This window comes from Durio zibethinus, chromosome 20 (genome assembly GCF_047325235.1).
Source record: "Durio zibethinus cultivar Kanyao isolate XHJ-2024 chromosome 20, ASM4732523v1, whole genome shotgun sequence".
NCBI lineage: Eukaryota > Viridiplantae > Streptophyta > Magnoliopsida > Malvales > Malvaceae > Durio > Durio zibethinus.
In genome coordinates this window covers 8,368,000-8,383,867 of record NC_143181.1, presented here as the reverse complement: position 1 = coordinate 8,383,867, position 15,868 = coordinate 8,368,000, and the positions used below count along the sequence as shown (strand labels likewise).

The following is a 15,868-nucleotide window of genomic DNA, read 5'->3' as shown; positions in this document are numbered from 1 at the left end:
TATAGTAATAGAGTGTTCTTGACAAAAAATCATTATAACAATAAAAATATTATATCTTGGCGTTTCAAATATACTAACTTTTTAATAAAAAAATAAAATTTACAATTAAAATATCTATGAAAAAATCATACAAATAAAATATTACAAGTCGCTTTCATTTTTACGATTTATGTTAATAATTATAGAAAGAAAATATCAACCTTTAAGGAGGTAAGAACTAATGGCAACACGTTTAGCTACGTGGCCAACGCCAGACGTCAAACACAACCTATTTTCTACATCTCCTATAGACGTTAGTACAGCTCGTATCCCTTGCCAAGTCTACACTGTAAGAACAAACGAATGAAAAAAGCAACATTGCACATTCAAATTCACATATCCATTACAGCACTAATCATGTTCCTTCTCAAGGTGATCACTTTTTTTCTTTTTTCTACTTCTCTCTCTCTCTCTCTCTCTCTCTCTCTCTCTATATATATATATATAGTATTCTTTTTGGGTTTTTATTTATTTAGTTTATTGCATTGTATTCACAGACATGGAGAGCATCTGCTTTTGGAGTTTATGGGTACTTGAATTTCACCAGAAATGCGTTCTTGTAAGCTCACTTGTTGCTCATTGCTGCAAATGTTTTATGCCTTTTATATAGCTACAATGGTGCTTTTATGCATACGTTTATTGTAATTGTATACTTGTAAGCCTGTCATCAGGAGGCATTTAGCTGATAGAGAGGCGAAACTTATGGGATATGGGTAAAAATATGCTTAATTTTGCCTTTTCTTCTGATGAAATAAATGGGTTTTCTTATAAAATAATTAATTCAAATTAATTACTGGATTTTGAATCTTTCAATTGACAATTGAATATCGATATAGAATGAATAAGTACCAATGTTCTCTTAATGGTAATATGTGAAGGAACATGGAATTCAGAATTATGTGAGACACTTGCACATTTGCTTGCTTTAAACTTTTTGCTATGATCACTACTGTTTCACTGACAGAATGAAAGGTGATCAATCTTTGATTTTTATGACGTTGGGTTTAAGTTATGTGTTTTTATCACCACCAATATTGGCTTTTAATAGTGATCATAGAAGCCAATATTTTGCTCACCAAAGCTTAAATACTAGGAAATGATCCCTTGACATCCAGGCATATTCTTTTGAAGATATTCTCTGATTTTCAGGGAGCACTCCAAGAAATTCCAACCAGAAGATATGCAAATACGAATAGAGGGGAAGAACTGCATAGTCACAGGAGCAAATTCTGGCATTGGTTTTTCAACTGCTGAGGGTCTTGCATCATGGTATTGATCGTTTCTGACATTTTCTGATTGTTTGGTTTATTAAATATAAGCATTCAGGCATTTTGGATGAACATGCATCCTGTTTTTCTTTTTGTTCATGTTATTATCATATTTTTACCAGTGGGGCAACTGTCTATATGGTTTGTCGTAACAAGGAGAGGGGAGAAGCTGCTCTTTCAAAGATTCAATCTTCAACAGGCAATCCAAATGTTCATTTGGAGGTACTTGTCATCCTTCCCTTGCATATCTGTTGTTTTTCATGATGGACTCTGAAGAGCTTATTTCTTTGGAATTTTGGTAAATTAGGCCCTATCCATTTACAGTTTTATGGTATCTACACAATTTCTACAGTGTTTCGATCTTAAATTGCTCATTAAATCTAGCTTGCAGATTTGTGATCTTTCATCCATCAGCGAGATCAAGTCCTTTGCATCCAGATTCTCTTCAAAGGATGTTCCCGTTCATGTTCTTGTAAAGTTCTTCTCTGCTTATTATAAGTTAAAGTTGCCTTCAAGAAATAGTAGTTGTCTTACAACCAGCAATGGGATGTAAGGACAGCATTTAAGTTCTAAATAACTACTACCTTCTTTGAATATATACATATTTGTCTACCATACCTTGATATGTGCATACTTGTTTTCCATTCTGAAACATTTGTCTTTGTTTAGTTGGAAACTTTATATAGACAGGTATGATTTTCTATTCCAATTTATAATGAGATACTATCCTTTTAAGCATAGCCTGCACTTATAAATAGCTATTTCTTCATGTAAAGCTGATGCTTTTTTTTTTTTTGACATGTTTTATTGCCTCTAGGTCAACAATGCTGGTTTAATGGAGCACAAACGAGTCACTACATCTGAAGGGTATGTTTGTCACTTTTATAATTGGCAAAAATCTTTGATGCATCATTTGTTCTTCCTCAAAAACTAAGGAAAAAGAAAAAAGAACGAAAAAATATATGATGTCCTGTCCTTTTTCTCCCGTGCCTCAGATTTGAGTTGAACTTTGCTGTAAATGTATTGGGCACTTATGCCACAACGGAGTTAATGTTGCCTTTGCTGGAGAAAGCTGCGCCTGATGCTCGAGTCATCACAGTTTCATCTGGTGGAATGTATACTGCTTCCTTGACCAGTGACCTACAGGTGATTTTTTTCTTCCTCTATGCTACCCATTTGTAAACCTCTTGATACTGCCTTCGTGCAATTAGTGGATACTTATGAAACCCCCTTTTGCTTGTGTAACTGTAGTTTAGTGATGGAAAATTTGATGGAGTAGAGCAATACGCTAGGAACAAGCGAGTTCAGGTCTGTTAAGTTGATAGCTTTTTCACTGTTGGAATTTATTAAGAAAGTTATTGCTCTTTTTTGCTAATTAATATTTTAAATATAACATTAGTATTGGTAATATATTGCCAATAATTCAACTAAATTAAATGATCATAGTCTAATATAATTTTGGATCATAGAAGGAATATCTAAGCCTTGTTGCTATTGTTTCTTAGGTGGCACTAACAGAAAAGTGGGCTGAGATGTACAAGCACAAAGGAATTGGGTTTTACTCAATGCACCCAGGTTGGGCTGAGACACCTGGAGTAGCTAAGAGTTTACCTGGTTTTAACAAATCGTGAGTCATTTTCTCGTTCAAGCAGCAGTTCAAAAAACTCATCTTTGTCCAATTCATGACAATTAGTCTATGCTTTTTTGTTTTTCCGTTACTTTTCACTTTGTAAAATGCATTGCAGTTTTTCGGGAAAGCTCAGAACTAGTGAAGAGGGTGCAGACACAGTTATATGGTTGGGTTTACAGCCTAAAGAGAAACTGGTATCTGGTGGTTTCTACTTTGATAGATCAGAAGCACCTAAACACTTGAAGTTAGCAGCTACTAGCCATTCTCATGCAATAATCGACTCCATTGTCGACACTCTTCGTTCCATATTAGTCTCTCATGATTCTAAAATTTAGCTCTCCAATGCAAGTGAGCCAAAATTGTTCTGTTCCAGGGACTCGCTTGCTGCCTCTTGCAGCTGCATTATGCTAGTATATACTTTCTTATGCTATTTTCGGAAGGACAAGCGGTTTCATGTTATAATGCTTATTTGATGCTCCAATTTCATATTGAAAAAATATGAGGATGCAATATGACATAAGTAGAGACTTAAATTTATATTTGTGAAACGATTTTTGTGACACAAAATTGTAAGGATAATATTTTACAAATTAGATGTAACTCTTTTCAGCTTCTACACGTATCCTCTGGACTGCTTCACAATGGGCACTAAGTTGTCCTTTCTTATTAGAGAGCAGTTTTTCATCAAATCATTTTGAAAGACTTTTATTCCTTCACTCAAGGAATAGGTCAACTCTGCAGCATTTTGCTTAAGAAATCATCAAATATATTTTTTTAATGCAAAGATTATTTCCCAGGAAATACACAATGCCTTCTGCAAACTATTCACACATGGAAGCAAATCCCAAGCCATTCCCCAAAGCTTTATGTTATCTACGAATGCTTTTCACTGTATTTTATAGGCAACATCAACGGTCTAGGTTTATAGTTTATACTACGTAACCTTTGTATGTAGGAAGGCTTTATCTTATTATTAACTCCAACCACAAAATCCATAATATTAATTTTGCAGAAATTAGAAAAAGGTGAAGTTTACATGACATCTTACTTTTTCTACAAAACTTACATATTTTTTATTTATATTTTTATTTTACACTTATTGATTTTTTTTTCATTTAATTTTTTATTGGATAAATTTTATTAGAAAAAAGTCAATAGAAGTAAGAGTTTTGATTCATCCCTATCTAAGTGATGCATTTTTAAAAAATCAAGATCAAATGGAGATTTTATTCTAATTTTGAAAATCGAAGACAGATTAAAAATAGGTTTAAGATAGGTTTAAAGTGTTCTGTTTTACTCATGATGTCTTGCATCCACGTCGTGGTGGAAGGTGTTTCAGTGCTACGGGAAGAGCATTTGGTCTCGACAACGTCATATCACCTGCCTATTTTGCTGCATACACTCGACAGACTATATCCATGCCATGGAAAAATGAGGAAGAAATGTGCTAGCAGTCTCGGATGATGGAACATAGAAGTTTTTGGTAACGTTCAACACATGATACAACAAACGCAAAAGGAGCTACGGGTTTTGGTGGAAAGAGAGCAAAAGTGGGCTCAAACCGACAGGACTCGAGAATGCAAACTTGAATTGAGTCAACTAATGTAAAGTGAAGAAACGACGTGGAGGCAAAGATCGAAGGCGTTGTGGCTTAAGGGGGCTACAGAAACACTAGATTTTTCCATGCTACGGCGTCCCATAGGAAAAGGATAAATTCAATATTAAAGCTGCAGGATGATAGGGGAAGGTGGATATCCGAATTCTGAGGGGGAGGAAATTGAAAGAATTATTGCGGGGCATCTTCAGGATGTTTTCTCTACATCTTGGCCCACACAGATTGAAAAAGTAGTGTACCGCATGGAGGCAACTACCAAGTGAGTAAGCAACTTGAAAAGGATTTCACAACAGCAGTGAAAGAAGCAGTGTTTTAAATGAATCCGAGCAAAGCATTAGGACCAGGTGGTATGTCAGCATTTTTCTTTCAAAAATGCTGACATGTAGTAGGAGTTGGTATGAAAAATGCGGTCTTGGATTTCCTGAATAGGGGGGGCTTTGCTCGAGGATCTTAATCATACAAAGATTGTCCTTATACCAAAGGTAGGAGCACCTAGTTCTATAAGGGATTACTTACCTATTAGCCTGTGTAATGTTTTGTATAAAATTATCTCCAAGACGTTTGTTAATAGACTGAAAACCTTTTTGCCAATGTTTATGGGACAAAATCAAAATGCGTTTGTGCCAGGACGAATGATTTTTGACAACGCGGTGGTAGCTCATGAAACAATTCATGCAATGATCAAATAAGAGGGGTGGTAAGACAGGGCAGATGGCTCTCAAGTTAGATATGAGCAAGGCATATGACAGGATTGGATGGGATTATCTGGAAAGGGTGATGTATAATAGGGATGTCCATAAGTAGGGTATGGCCTGTATAAGATAGGTTTAGATGGGTTTCTCGACGCAATGGGTCTCATAGATTACGACGTGCGTGCGTAGTGTTTCATATTCGGTGATGGTGAATGGGAACCAATGTGGAAGGATTCATCCGACTAGGGACTCAGGCAAGGCAACCCATTACCACCATACCTTTTCCTTTTTTTCCATAGAGGGGCTGTCCTGTTTACTGAAACAAGCCGAGCATGGAGGAAATATACTTCCTTTTTTCCATAGAGTGGCAGTGGCCAGAAGGGCTCCAAGAATTTCTTATCTGTTGTTTGCGGATGATTGCCTATTATTCATGAAAGCTAGTGTGGTTGAATGCCGGGAGGTTTTGAATATACTACAAACATATAAACATGCATCGGGTCAAATGATAAACATAGCAAAATCTGCTATACTTTTCAGCTTGAAAACATCAATGGGGGTCAGTGATGATTTTAAGAACACACTGGGTGTAACAAGAGAATTGGCGCAGGATACCAACTTAGGTTTACTGTCTCCTTCTCTGGCTCCTCATCCGATTCCTTGTGTACGGCAACCAGCTTGCCCCTCTGTGGGCAGTTTCGCGCTATGTGGCCTTCTCCACATAGGGAGCATGAGATTGACTCCCAGTCCCTCTTAGCCTTCCACTTCCCCGCTGGTGGCTTTTCCTGGACATCTTTCTCCGAACGGTCTCGGTCCTCATCCTTGGACTGCTGATCACGATCCTTTCCCTTAGACCGTCTCTCCCGATCCCTCTTGTCCCTGCCCTTCAGCTTGGGCTTGGTAGACTCCGACTTATTCTGTGGCCTAAACTCCACCAAGGACTCAGCTGTAGTTATGGCCTTGGTCAGATCACGAACTCGTCGCTTTTGTAGTTCGTGCTTCACCCATGGCTTGAGTTCATCCATGAAGGCAAATAAACCTTCGAGCTCGCTCAGATCTGAAATCTGAAGCATTAATTCAAAAAATTTTTGGACATATTCCTTTATGTCCCCTTGCTGAGTTAGCCGGCGTAGCTTTGCTCGCGCCTCATAATTGGCATACTTCGAGTAAAATTGCTCTAACTTTTTTTGGAATGCATTCCAAGTTCCAATCATGGCATCCCTATGCTTCACGTTATCATATTTGCGCCTCTACCACAATAAAGCGACATCAGTAACATACATGGAAGCAATGCTTACCTTAATAGCATCATTCTGCATGCCTATGACTTGGAAGCACTGTTCCATCCCCATAGAAAATTGTCCAGTTCTTTTGCAGTCCTAGTCTCCTTGAACTCTTTGGGTTTGGGGATCTCCACACGAGACTTTAGTACACCAGCAATCATGCCATTCCCAATGGCTGTCTTGCAAGCAATAAACTCCCTCTTGAGCTCATCAAACTCCTTGCGCATGATCTCCATCATGGCCTTTAAGGCTTCATTCCTTCAGGTAAGCATGTCTATTGTCTCATTCAAGGCAGCCTGCATCTCGCCTTTGAGCTCCTTCTCCCTAGAGTCCATATCCTCAAAGCGAGCCTCTACCTCATTAAGCTTGTCCCTCACATCAGCCGCTGTCACTTCCACCTTAGCTAACCTCCTGTCCATGGTAAACCAAATATATCTCAAACTAGTCTTCTTTCCCCTTCCACGGTCTTGCTCTTAGGCTTTTTGTTGTTGGCTAGCAACATCGCTCTGAGATGCCATTTCCTTGACTACAATCTAACAACCTGCACACAAAACACACGAGCAACACCTGCTTTGATACCAACTATTACGGGCTTCAGATTTAAGCTTGAATTTGTGCGTACTTAGGACTTGGAATTAATTTTGAATGCTGAAGTTTAACCTATGTAACTAGCTTGCGGGCAAACAAAAACAAGGAAGGGTGAAATACGCAAGTTAAAGAATGCAACAGAAAGCTAAAATATACTCTGTAGATTATTGAAACAAATGTGTCTGATGATGTAGAACTAAGGGTGGGACAACTCTCTATTTATATTTGAGATCTCAACTCTAATTATGGATATCTCTTAAAATCAAGGGATTTACAAGATTCCTAAAAATTAGGGATTACATATTATTATACAAATTATACGAGGTTCCTCTTGATTTTCAGGATCAACCAGATTATCTTACTGAATGCTGCCGATCCTGAATGTTTCTAGAAGATTCTGAATCAACTAGACTCTCCTAGGTCCACCTAGGTGCAGTGCAGGCATGTTGCAGGCCCGATCCTGGCTGTGCGGACAAGCCTGCATGCTGTACGGGCGGTTTGAACACTTCTTCCATGCTTATTGCGGCAACCCCCACAACTGTCCCGAGTGCTCAAGCCTTAGTCACTGGTGCTCAGACCTCTGCGCCTGGTGCCAGTTATGTTTGGACCATCGAAGAGGATGGTTTTTCAAAGACGAAAAGAGAGGATATGGCAGGGGGGAAGAAAGGTCGACTATTATCTTATGCAGGGAAGGCAGTGTTGATCCAATCAGTGTCTCAAGTCGTGCCTATGTATAACATGAGCTGTTTCTTATTACCAAAAAGTCTGTTGCATGAACTAGACATGATTATTGCTGGGCTTTGGTGGAATGAAGGGAATGAACAAAAACGGATTCATTGGAAAAATTAGGACTCTTTATGTGTTGCAAAAATGGATAGAGGATTGGATTTAACTTGGCGTTATTGGCTAACCAAGGGTTGCAGTTGGTGCAAGATGCAGGGTCGCTGTGCCACCAAGTATTAAAAGCGAGATATTTTCCAGGGAACTCGATTTTGAAAGCAGAGTTGGGGGCTAATCCATCATATGCCTGGCGTAGTATTTTAGTTGGGAGATCAGTGTTGGTGGAAGGGTCAATGTGGAGGGTAGGGGATGGAAGAAGCATTGATGTATAGAGTGACAGATGGTTAAATAACCACCAATGTTCAGACCAGCACTGCAACAAGGGGATGGAGGCCAGTTGGTACAAATGGCAGAATTAATGGATAATAGTAGGAGAGACTGGAATATGGATATGCTGTCGTGTTTGTTTTGCAAAGAGGATGTTGAATTAATAATCCAAATTCCTTTGAGCAGGATTCCAATAGCAGACAAATTGATAAGGGTTGATTCGAAGTTCGGGAATTTCTCGATAAAGTCTGCTTATCATATGATTAGACTCTCGAAAGAGCTAGTATGGATGGCCAAAGTAATTCCAAACGTGAAGGTTTTTGTGTGCAGATTGCCATGGGGCATATTACCAGTGAGGAGTGCTCTAAAAGGACGCAATATCCAAGTTGAAGGACCTGCTGTGTTTGTGGAAAAGTTGGGAGGGGGGGGGGGGGGGTGAGGGGGGACGAGATATCATTTATTTTTTGAAAGTATTCAGTGGCTGTATATGGGAAAGGTTATCTAACTGGGTGCAGGGATGGCTGGAAACATGGGCCATGTCCCCAGATTTTCGGATTGGTTTCTTGGTTAAGGCGAACCAGGAGGGGAAGCTGGAAACATGTATGTATATTCTGTGGATGATTTGGTCGAACAGAAATAGATGCCTCAATGAAGCCACGTGCGGGTTTGTAAGAAAGGTAGTTTTCAACGTGGAATGAATGTTGAACGAAGGGAGGGAGCTATTCCTAACGTTGATTTCTTGTTAGAGTAATGAAAGTAACTTTTTTTATTAAAAAAAATTGTAGAGAATAAAGAAAAGAGAGTGTCCGAGGGCATCCTATCCTTCTTTCATTTTTTTACTTTTTAATTTTAATTTTTTAACTCTTTATTTCTTTTTTTAATTTAATTTTTATTAAATAAATTTTATAAAAAAATAAATTGAGGTATAAATAATGAAATAATTCGTATACGATTGATTTTAATTTGCAACGGTTCAACATAATAGGTTCTTTAAAAGAAATTGAAATCAAATCAAAATTTTTTGAAAATGGAATCAGGAAACAAATTTAAGGTGTTTTGTCTTTTTAAATATTCATATGTCACCTTTCTTTTTCTTTTTTTTTTTCCTTAAATTTTTAAAAATTTACTTTTTTATTTTTTATTAAATAAATTTTATACTAAAAAAATTAATTGAAATAAAAATAACCAAATAATCCTGAATTTAAATTCATTTCAATTCATTTGCTGCTTCTTCTTTTAATTCAAAATAATTGAAATTGATTTTTTAAAATCGAATTTAGAAAGATTTCTTAAAATCGGATGCCTGCTGTCACAAATTGTCTAATATCTATGATTGTGTGAGGAAAAGGACAAACATTATTTTAGACTTTTTCAAATACCAACTTAATGCATTTTATATTTTCCGTTTCGTGATTAGACCACAAAAACTTTTTAAAATATACTTTAATAAAGCTTTACCATTTTGAAACCAAAAAAAAAAAAAAAAACTTAATGCATTTCACCGCTAAAAAATGACAGGAAATAATAAATATTGTATATTTAGGATTTACCCATACTTAAAATAGTGTGGAAAGTATTTTTAACTTTAAAATGAAATCAAATAATAATTAAATTTTAATTTTAATTTAATTAATTTATATAATTATTCATAAATGATAATATCATACTTTAAAATAGTGTGGAAAGTAATTTTAACTTTAAAATGAAATCTAATAATAATTAAATTTTAATTTTAATTTAATTAATTTATATAATCACTCATAAAAAATAATATCTAATTAATTTATAATTCAAATATTAACACTTATATTTTTTTTATTTTCAAATTATAACTTCCTATATATAAAACATCAAAATATTTAAAAAATAAAAAAATTTAAAATAAATATTTTTTAAATATTCTCATTATTCAATATTCAGTCACAATCTACTACCAACCAATCCCGAATCCTACAAGACAACAACGATAATAAATGAATATTTCCAAAAAAAGAAAAAAATCTTAGATTCATTGGTGTACTTTACTATTGGATAAGTTTGTACTTTAGATTTCATTTATTGTGCTCAATTTCTTTTTTTATCATAATAGAAATGACTTAATTTTTTTTAATTAATAATCTTTATTGACTAATTAGATTGTAAAAAAAAATTAACAATTAAAGAAAAATGTTTGAGTGAAAAAAAAAATGAAAAAATATTTATTTATTTTTATGTAATAAATATTTAATACAAATCCACAAAAGTTGAATGACGTGGCTTCACAATATTCGTCGTGTTTGAATGCGGGTGTGTTTGCGACTGCTGCTAGCGTTACTGTGTATGTGGCCGACAAAATCAATCTCTTTCTTCGATTAGACGTCATGGCTCATGTAAGCTAACTTTTTTCTTTCACATTCAACTAATTGGAGATGTTTCTAAATTTAATTTGCGAATATATTGTAAGATATTATTTATTTATTTTAAAAATTTTACGATTTTATTTTATAAAAAAAAATTTTAAGTTAAAAATGATATTAGTAATTATATTTTAAAAATTTTATATTTAATGAATTATTAGTGTATAAATTTTATATTTTATTAATAAATTAAATAATATTATTTTATTAATAAAATAAATTAGATGATGTAAATAAATTTTTTTAAAATATTAATTTTTATATATTTATTTTAAAAATTAATATTTATTTATTAATAAAATAATATTTTTTATTTATTAATAATATATGAAATTTATATAATAATAATAATGTATCATATATATAAATTCTATCTAAAATCAAATTATACAAAGCACCAGGAAAAGTAATTCTCTTTCTTTAAATCTCATCCACATATTTCAGCACTAAAAGTCTAAAATAAGAAAATTTGGAGTCAAACAGGAAAAATGAGTTTCATTTTTATTCATATTGTCGTTATCAGCAACAGTAAAATAAGAATATATATTACTCAGCACAAACAGAAAGTAAAAATATTTCAGCAAGCTTGTATAAAGTATCAGCACCATTTTATACCATTGATCTCCTTGTTTCTTTTGTAATTTCAATAAAAAAAAAAAAGGGGGGGGGGGTTCTATCAGATGATTGGGATCTTCAAAAAAGAGAAAGAAATGAATAGTGCTTGTCTGGTGTCTTCTATAATTCTTAATCTTTTGTTTATTATCAATATTTATATGGGTGGTCAACGGAAATTGAGTTGGAGCAGAAGAGCTGCAGAAGAAGCTGAAGCTGTGGCAGCTATATCCTGTTCAGGACATGGAAGAGCTTACTTGGATGGCTTGGTTGTCGATGGAAATAAACCAGTTTGTGAATGCAATACATGCTTTACAGGCCCTGACTGCTCTCAGTTCATACCTGACTGCACAGCAAATGCTGAGAGGTACCTCTGCAACAGATGATGTCAGGAAGTGTTTCCAGTTTTTTTATTCAAGTTTAGGCTTAATTTGATTATTTCTTCAAAAAACAAACTCATATTTGATTCGTATATGACAAGTTTTAGTTATTGATTCAGGTCTTCTGTTTTCATTCTTTAGCGTGTTTAGAAGGTAATCAAGTTTATTTCAAAGAAAAAAACTCTTTTTGATTATTTCAAAGAAAAAAACTCTTTTTTATGTTTTCTGCACATGATATTCAGAAAGGTAACCCTCTCCTATCCCATAAAATCTCATTTTATCCATCTGGAGTTTCAAATTTCAGACCATAGACATGAAGTCTTAAGCACCAAAATACTGGGATGATACCGCACGCTCGCACACACAGATATATATATATATATATATATATTTACGGCTTTAACCCAAAGCCTTTCGGTTTTATTCTAAAAATACCTCACCAATGTAAGTTCAATTCTCTTTGTATCTCTCTCTCTGTCTCTCTCTTTCTCTTTCTCTTACACGCGCGCGCGCGCACACACACGTATATATATATATATATATATACATATTTACGGCTTTAACCCAAAGTCTTCCGGTTTTATTCTAAAAAAAACCTAACCACTATAAGTTCCAAGTCTCTTCATATATATCATTGTCGGTCCTCCCTGATATGAGATTCAAGAACTGATGCTTAAAGAGTCACATTCGTTGATTATGATTATTTTTGTTAAAGCTTAAAGAGTCTGTTGCTTTGTTTAAACTGAGGAATTCGGTCATTAGAAATCTCTACAATTCAACTCGGCAGGGGCAAAACAATCTCGATTTGTTTTACTTTTACATCCAAATTTGGATCCACCTCAAACAAGTGCGTTTTATAATCTAACATGTTTCTGTTCCCTGGCCTACTTCTCTCAAGAGGTTTAACCACGCTTTTCATGAAGAACATCATTTTCACTCAGAAATACTTTGAGTCATAGATTTCTATCTCTCCATTGGAACTTCTCTTGTGTTACTTGATCCGCAGTCGCATGAAACGTACTAGTTATATCGTCAATGTTGACATATAATTCTTAGCATAAGGGTGATAATATATAATTTTTAGTTTTATCCTCAACCATAATATCGTCTTATCAATCCCATCTTCGCTACTAATCTTTGCTTGCGTTGACACATTTTGGTTTGCAGTGGGGATCCATTATTTTTGGAACCTTTCTGGATGCAGCATTTAGCTAGTAGTGCACTGGTAGTAGCAGGGTGGCACCAAATGAGCTACAGCTATAATGATAAAACTTTTATCTCAAAAGAGCTAGAAAAGCTCATCCGCAAAGTGCATGCAATTGTAGGGAATGCAGTCACAGAAGACAGATTTATTGTTTTTGGTGCAGGTTCAACCCAAGTCCTCATTGCTGCAGCTTATGCGCTGTCCCTCGAAAATACATCCTCACCTGTAGGAGTTGTAGCTTCAGTCCCTTACTACACGGTCTGGTCCAGTACCCGTATTGTATTTTTCACTCAAGTATGTAAATTGTTGTCAATGGTTTGATACTAAATTGAATTTCTACAGCTCGACAAACTACAACCAGAATATTTTAATTCAGAAAAATTCAAGTTTGAAGGAGATGCTTATACATGGAGGAATAGATCAGATGCTAGAGCAAATATGATTGAGTTCGTAACTTCACCAAACAATCCTGATGGACAATTAAAGAAAGCGGTTCTTCATGGACCTAATGTCAAAACAATCCATGATCATGCATATTACTGGCCACATTTTACACCAATTCCAGCTCCTGCAGATGAAGATCTGATGGTTTTTACACTTTCCAAGCTTACTGGTCATGCTGGGAGCAGATTTGGGTAAAACTTCTGACCACCATTCTCTACTAAACTTAAGATTCTAGTTTTTCATTAGTGCTATAGGCCTATAGGTGCTTTATGAACTACTATGAAAAAAAAGCCATCCCTTCATGGTTGTGCAATTATACTCTTTCAGTAAAACTAGCTTAGCAACTAAGCTAGAAAGAATTGTTATTCTATTAAGCAGAATTACAGTAATCACGAACCCAGAACGTAGTTTAGTTGATTCATATAACCACTTTAAGAGATGGTATTTAGCAGCTTTGGAGTTCAGATCCCGGCACCAACAACCCCTTCTCCTATTCCCAGTCTGCGGCCCCCTATGTTAAAAAAGAAGAATTACAGCAATTACATTTTTGTGTTTTACACAGGTGGGCAGTGATAAAGGATGAAACTGTGTTTAACAGAATGATAGCACACATGGAGCTAAATTCGATGGGTGTTTCTAAAGATAGTCAGTTGAGAACTTTTAAGCTTTTGAAAGCAGCCCTAGAAGAAGGAACTGAAATATTTGACTTCGCATACCAGACAATGAAGACCAGGTGGGAAAGATTGATCGAGACCTTATCCTTGTCAAACCGCTTCTCTCTTCAGAAAATTGATCCCCAGTACTGCACCTTTTACAACAAAGTCAGAGAACCTTCACCAGGTATTTCTCTCAACCTCATTTAGGCTTAAAAATTTAATCTCCTGCGTTGCACACATGTTCCATCATTCAGCTGGCCATGACAAGAACTCTGATAGAAAAGCGATGAGTACACTTTCATGTTCCATCATTCAGGTCTTGGAATCAACAATCATATTCTTGTACACTACCTATAATCATCAAGGCATAAATTGGCTCCTTTATTGATTTTCTTATTACTTATTAGCTGCTGCAAGCTAGATCTGAACTTAATTCCATCGGTGCATAATTCTAGAACATTTAGCTTTGACAAATTGAAAGCAGACCATATCTGTTACCTATAAGAAATTAAGGTTTCAATAATGATTGAGACACAACTATGGACAACGACCATAATGCCACTTTCTAGTTCACTACAGGAACAACTTGTGCACATGATATGAGATCCAAAGAAAAACAATCAGTTCAATTTCTCATTCTGTTGTTTGAACTTCAAACATAAATGTCCTGAGTTTTGTGGGATGGTCACCTATATCTTCATTCCAGCACCATTTTACCTCTATATACAACTTTAATCTTTGCTCTCCTAGTGGAATTAGATGGTTAAGCAGGGAGTCAATCCATTATTTCGTTCAAAAAATTCCTTTAACGTGCTTTCTTCTTGCCCAAGCAATTCTCTTCATTTTAAACTTTCATTTGATAGATTAAAACATTAACCCTTCACAAGAACAAACCTTCTTTCAAATTCACATAAGTTTTATGCTCTCAACTCTTACAATCGACCTTAATAAACCAAATATTTGTGACTAGTACGAGGTTTTAATCACTTGTTTAATTCCTATCTTTACTACATATTATTCTTACCATTGCTCCGTAGCCATATACAACAGAATATCTTTAAATACATAGGTACATAATTTTAACAACCTAATGATTATGGCAGCTTATGCATGGTTGAAATGTGAGAGAGAAGAAGATAAAGATTGTAATGCAGTGCTCATGGCAGCTAATATCATTGGCCGTCAAGGAAGTAGGTTTGGTACAGAAGATTGCTATGTTCGACTCAGCCTGATCCGAAGCCAAGATGATTTCAATATATTAATGGAACGATTAAACAAACTAGTAGCAGAGGAAGACGGTGCTAAAACTATGTGAAGAATGAGATCAACATTTGTTGATCAAAAGCTTCCAACACTTCTGTAATGACTTGTGTTACAGCAACATAAAGAGGTCAAGTAGTCCATTTACCTTCTTTATCACTCTTTAGAGTGGGCAAGGGTTCATGTCAATTGAACTCTTAGACTTGAATTCTTTATAGAATGGTCAAGTCTTTGACCTGATATATATATACGTGTGTGGATGCATAATGCAATATTCCATTGATCAAACTTGAGAATATTTACCGTAAGTATGGATATGCATATTCTTAATTAGATTGACATGTTATCATGCAAAAATCAAGGAAAAAATAATCTCTTTGAAGCTCAAACATAACTGCTCTAGTCCTTTTTATTGCTTCTGTTAAACACCTTATGTTTAGTTTTCCTAACTGCTCTAGTCATCGAGTAGGGACTCAATTCTCTGGGTTTGCAAAAATCCCCTCACACATGTTAACATGATTCTTTCATCCTGTCCAAACAAATTTATCTTAATTTCTAACCGAATTGATCTTTTCTTTTTATAAAGTTTACTCGATATTTAATCTCTTCCATTTTAACCATCTTGTTATCACAGTATTACTACATTTGTGATTTCTTTCACGTTTTTCCATTCTTTCTTTTTCTTATATTAATAGTA

General features: G+C 35.1%; 2 protein-coding genes across 3 annotated transcripts; both read left to right on the top strand.

Annotated features, from left to right (window-relative positions):
• Positions 1-230: 230 nt before the first annotated feature.
• Positions 231-3,555, top strand: LOC111315018 (NAD(P)-binding Rossmann-fold superfamily protein). 2 transcript variants are annotated; one of them, XM_022916641.2, is made up of 10 exons: positions 231-411; positions 537-598; positions 1,189-1,308; positions 1,430-1,529; positions 1,699-1,779; positions 2,125-2,174; positions 2,303-2,453; positions 2,559-2,615; positions 2,813-2,934; positions 3,053-3,555. In XM_022916641.2, exons 1-10 carry the CDS (start codon positions 343-345, stop codon positions 3,270-3,272), a joined length of 1,032 nt encoding a protein of 343 aa, XP_022772376.1. In that variant the 5' UTR covers positions 231-342; the 3' UTR covers positions 3,273-3,555. The 2 variants fall into 2 exon arrangements, with proteins under 2 accessions (XP_022772376.1, XP_089605735.1); XM_089749609.1 differs by having other exon boundaries at positions 260-411; positions 1,171-1,308.
• Positions 3,556-11,204: 7,649 nt separating this feature from the next.
• LOC111315741 (tryptophan aminotransferase-related protein 4-like) lies at positions 11,205-15,552 on the top strand. The gene is made up of 5 exons (XM_022917710.2): positions 11,205-11,594; positions 12,775-13,069; positions 13,154-13,446; positions 13,818-14,095; positions 15,015-15,552. Exons 1-5 carry the CDS (start codon positions 11,296-11,298, stop codon positions 15,224-15,226), a joined length of 1,377 nt encoding a protein of 458 aa, XP_022773445.1. The 5' UTR covers positions 11,205-11,295; the 3' UTR covers positions 15,227-15,552.
• The last annotated feature ends 316 nt before the right edge of the window (positions 15,553-15,868 follow it).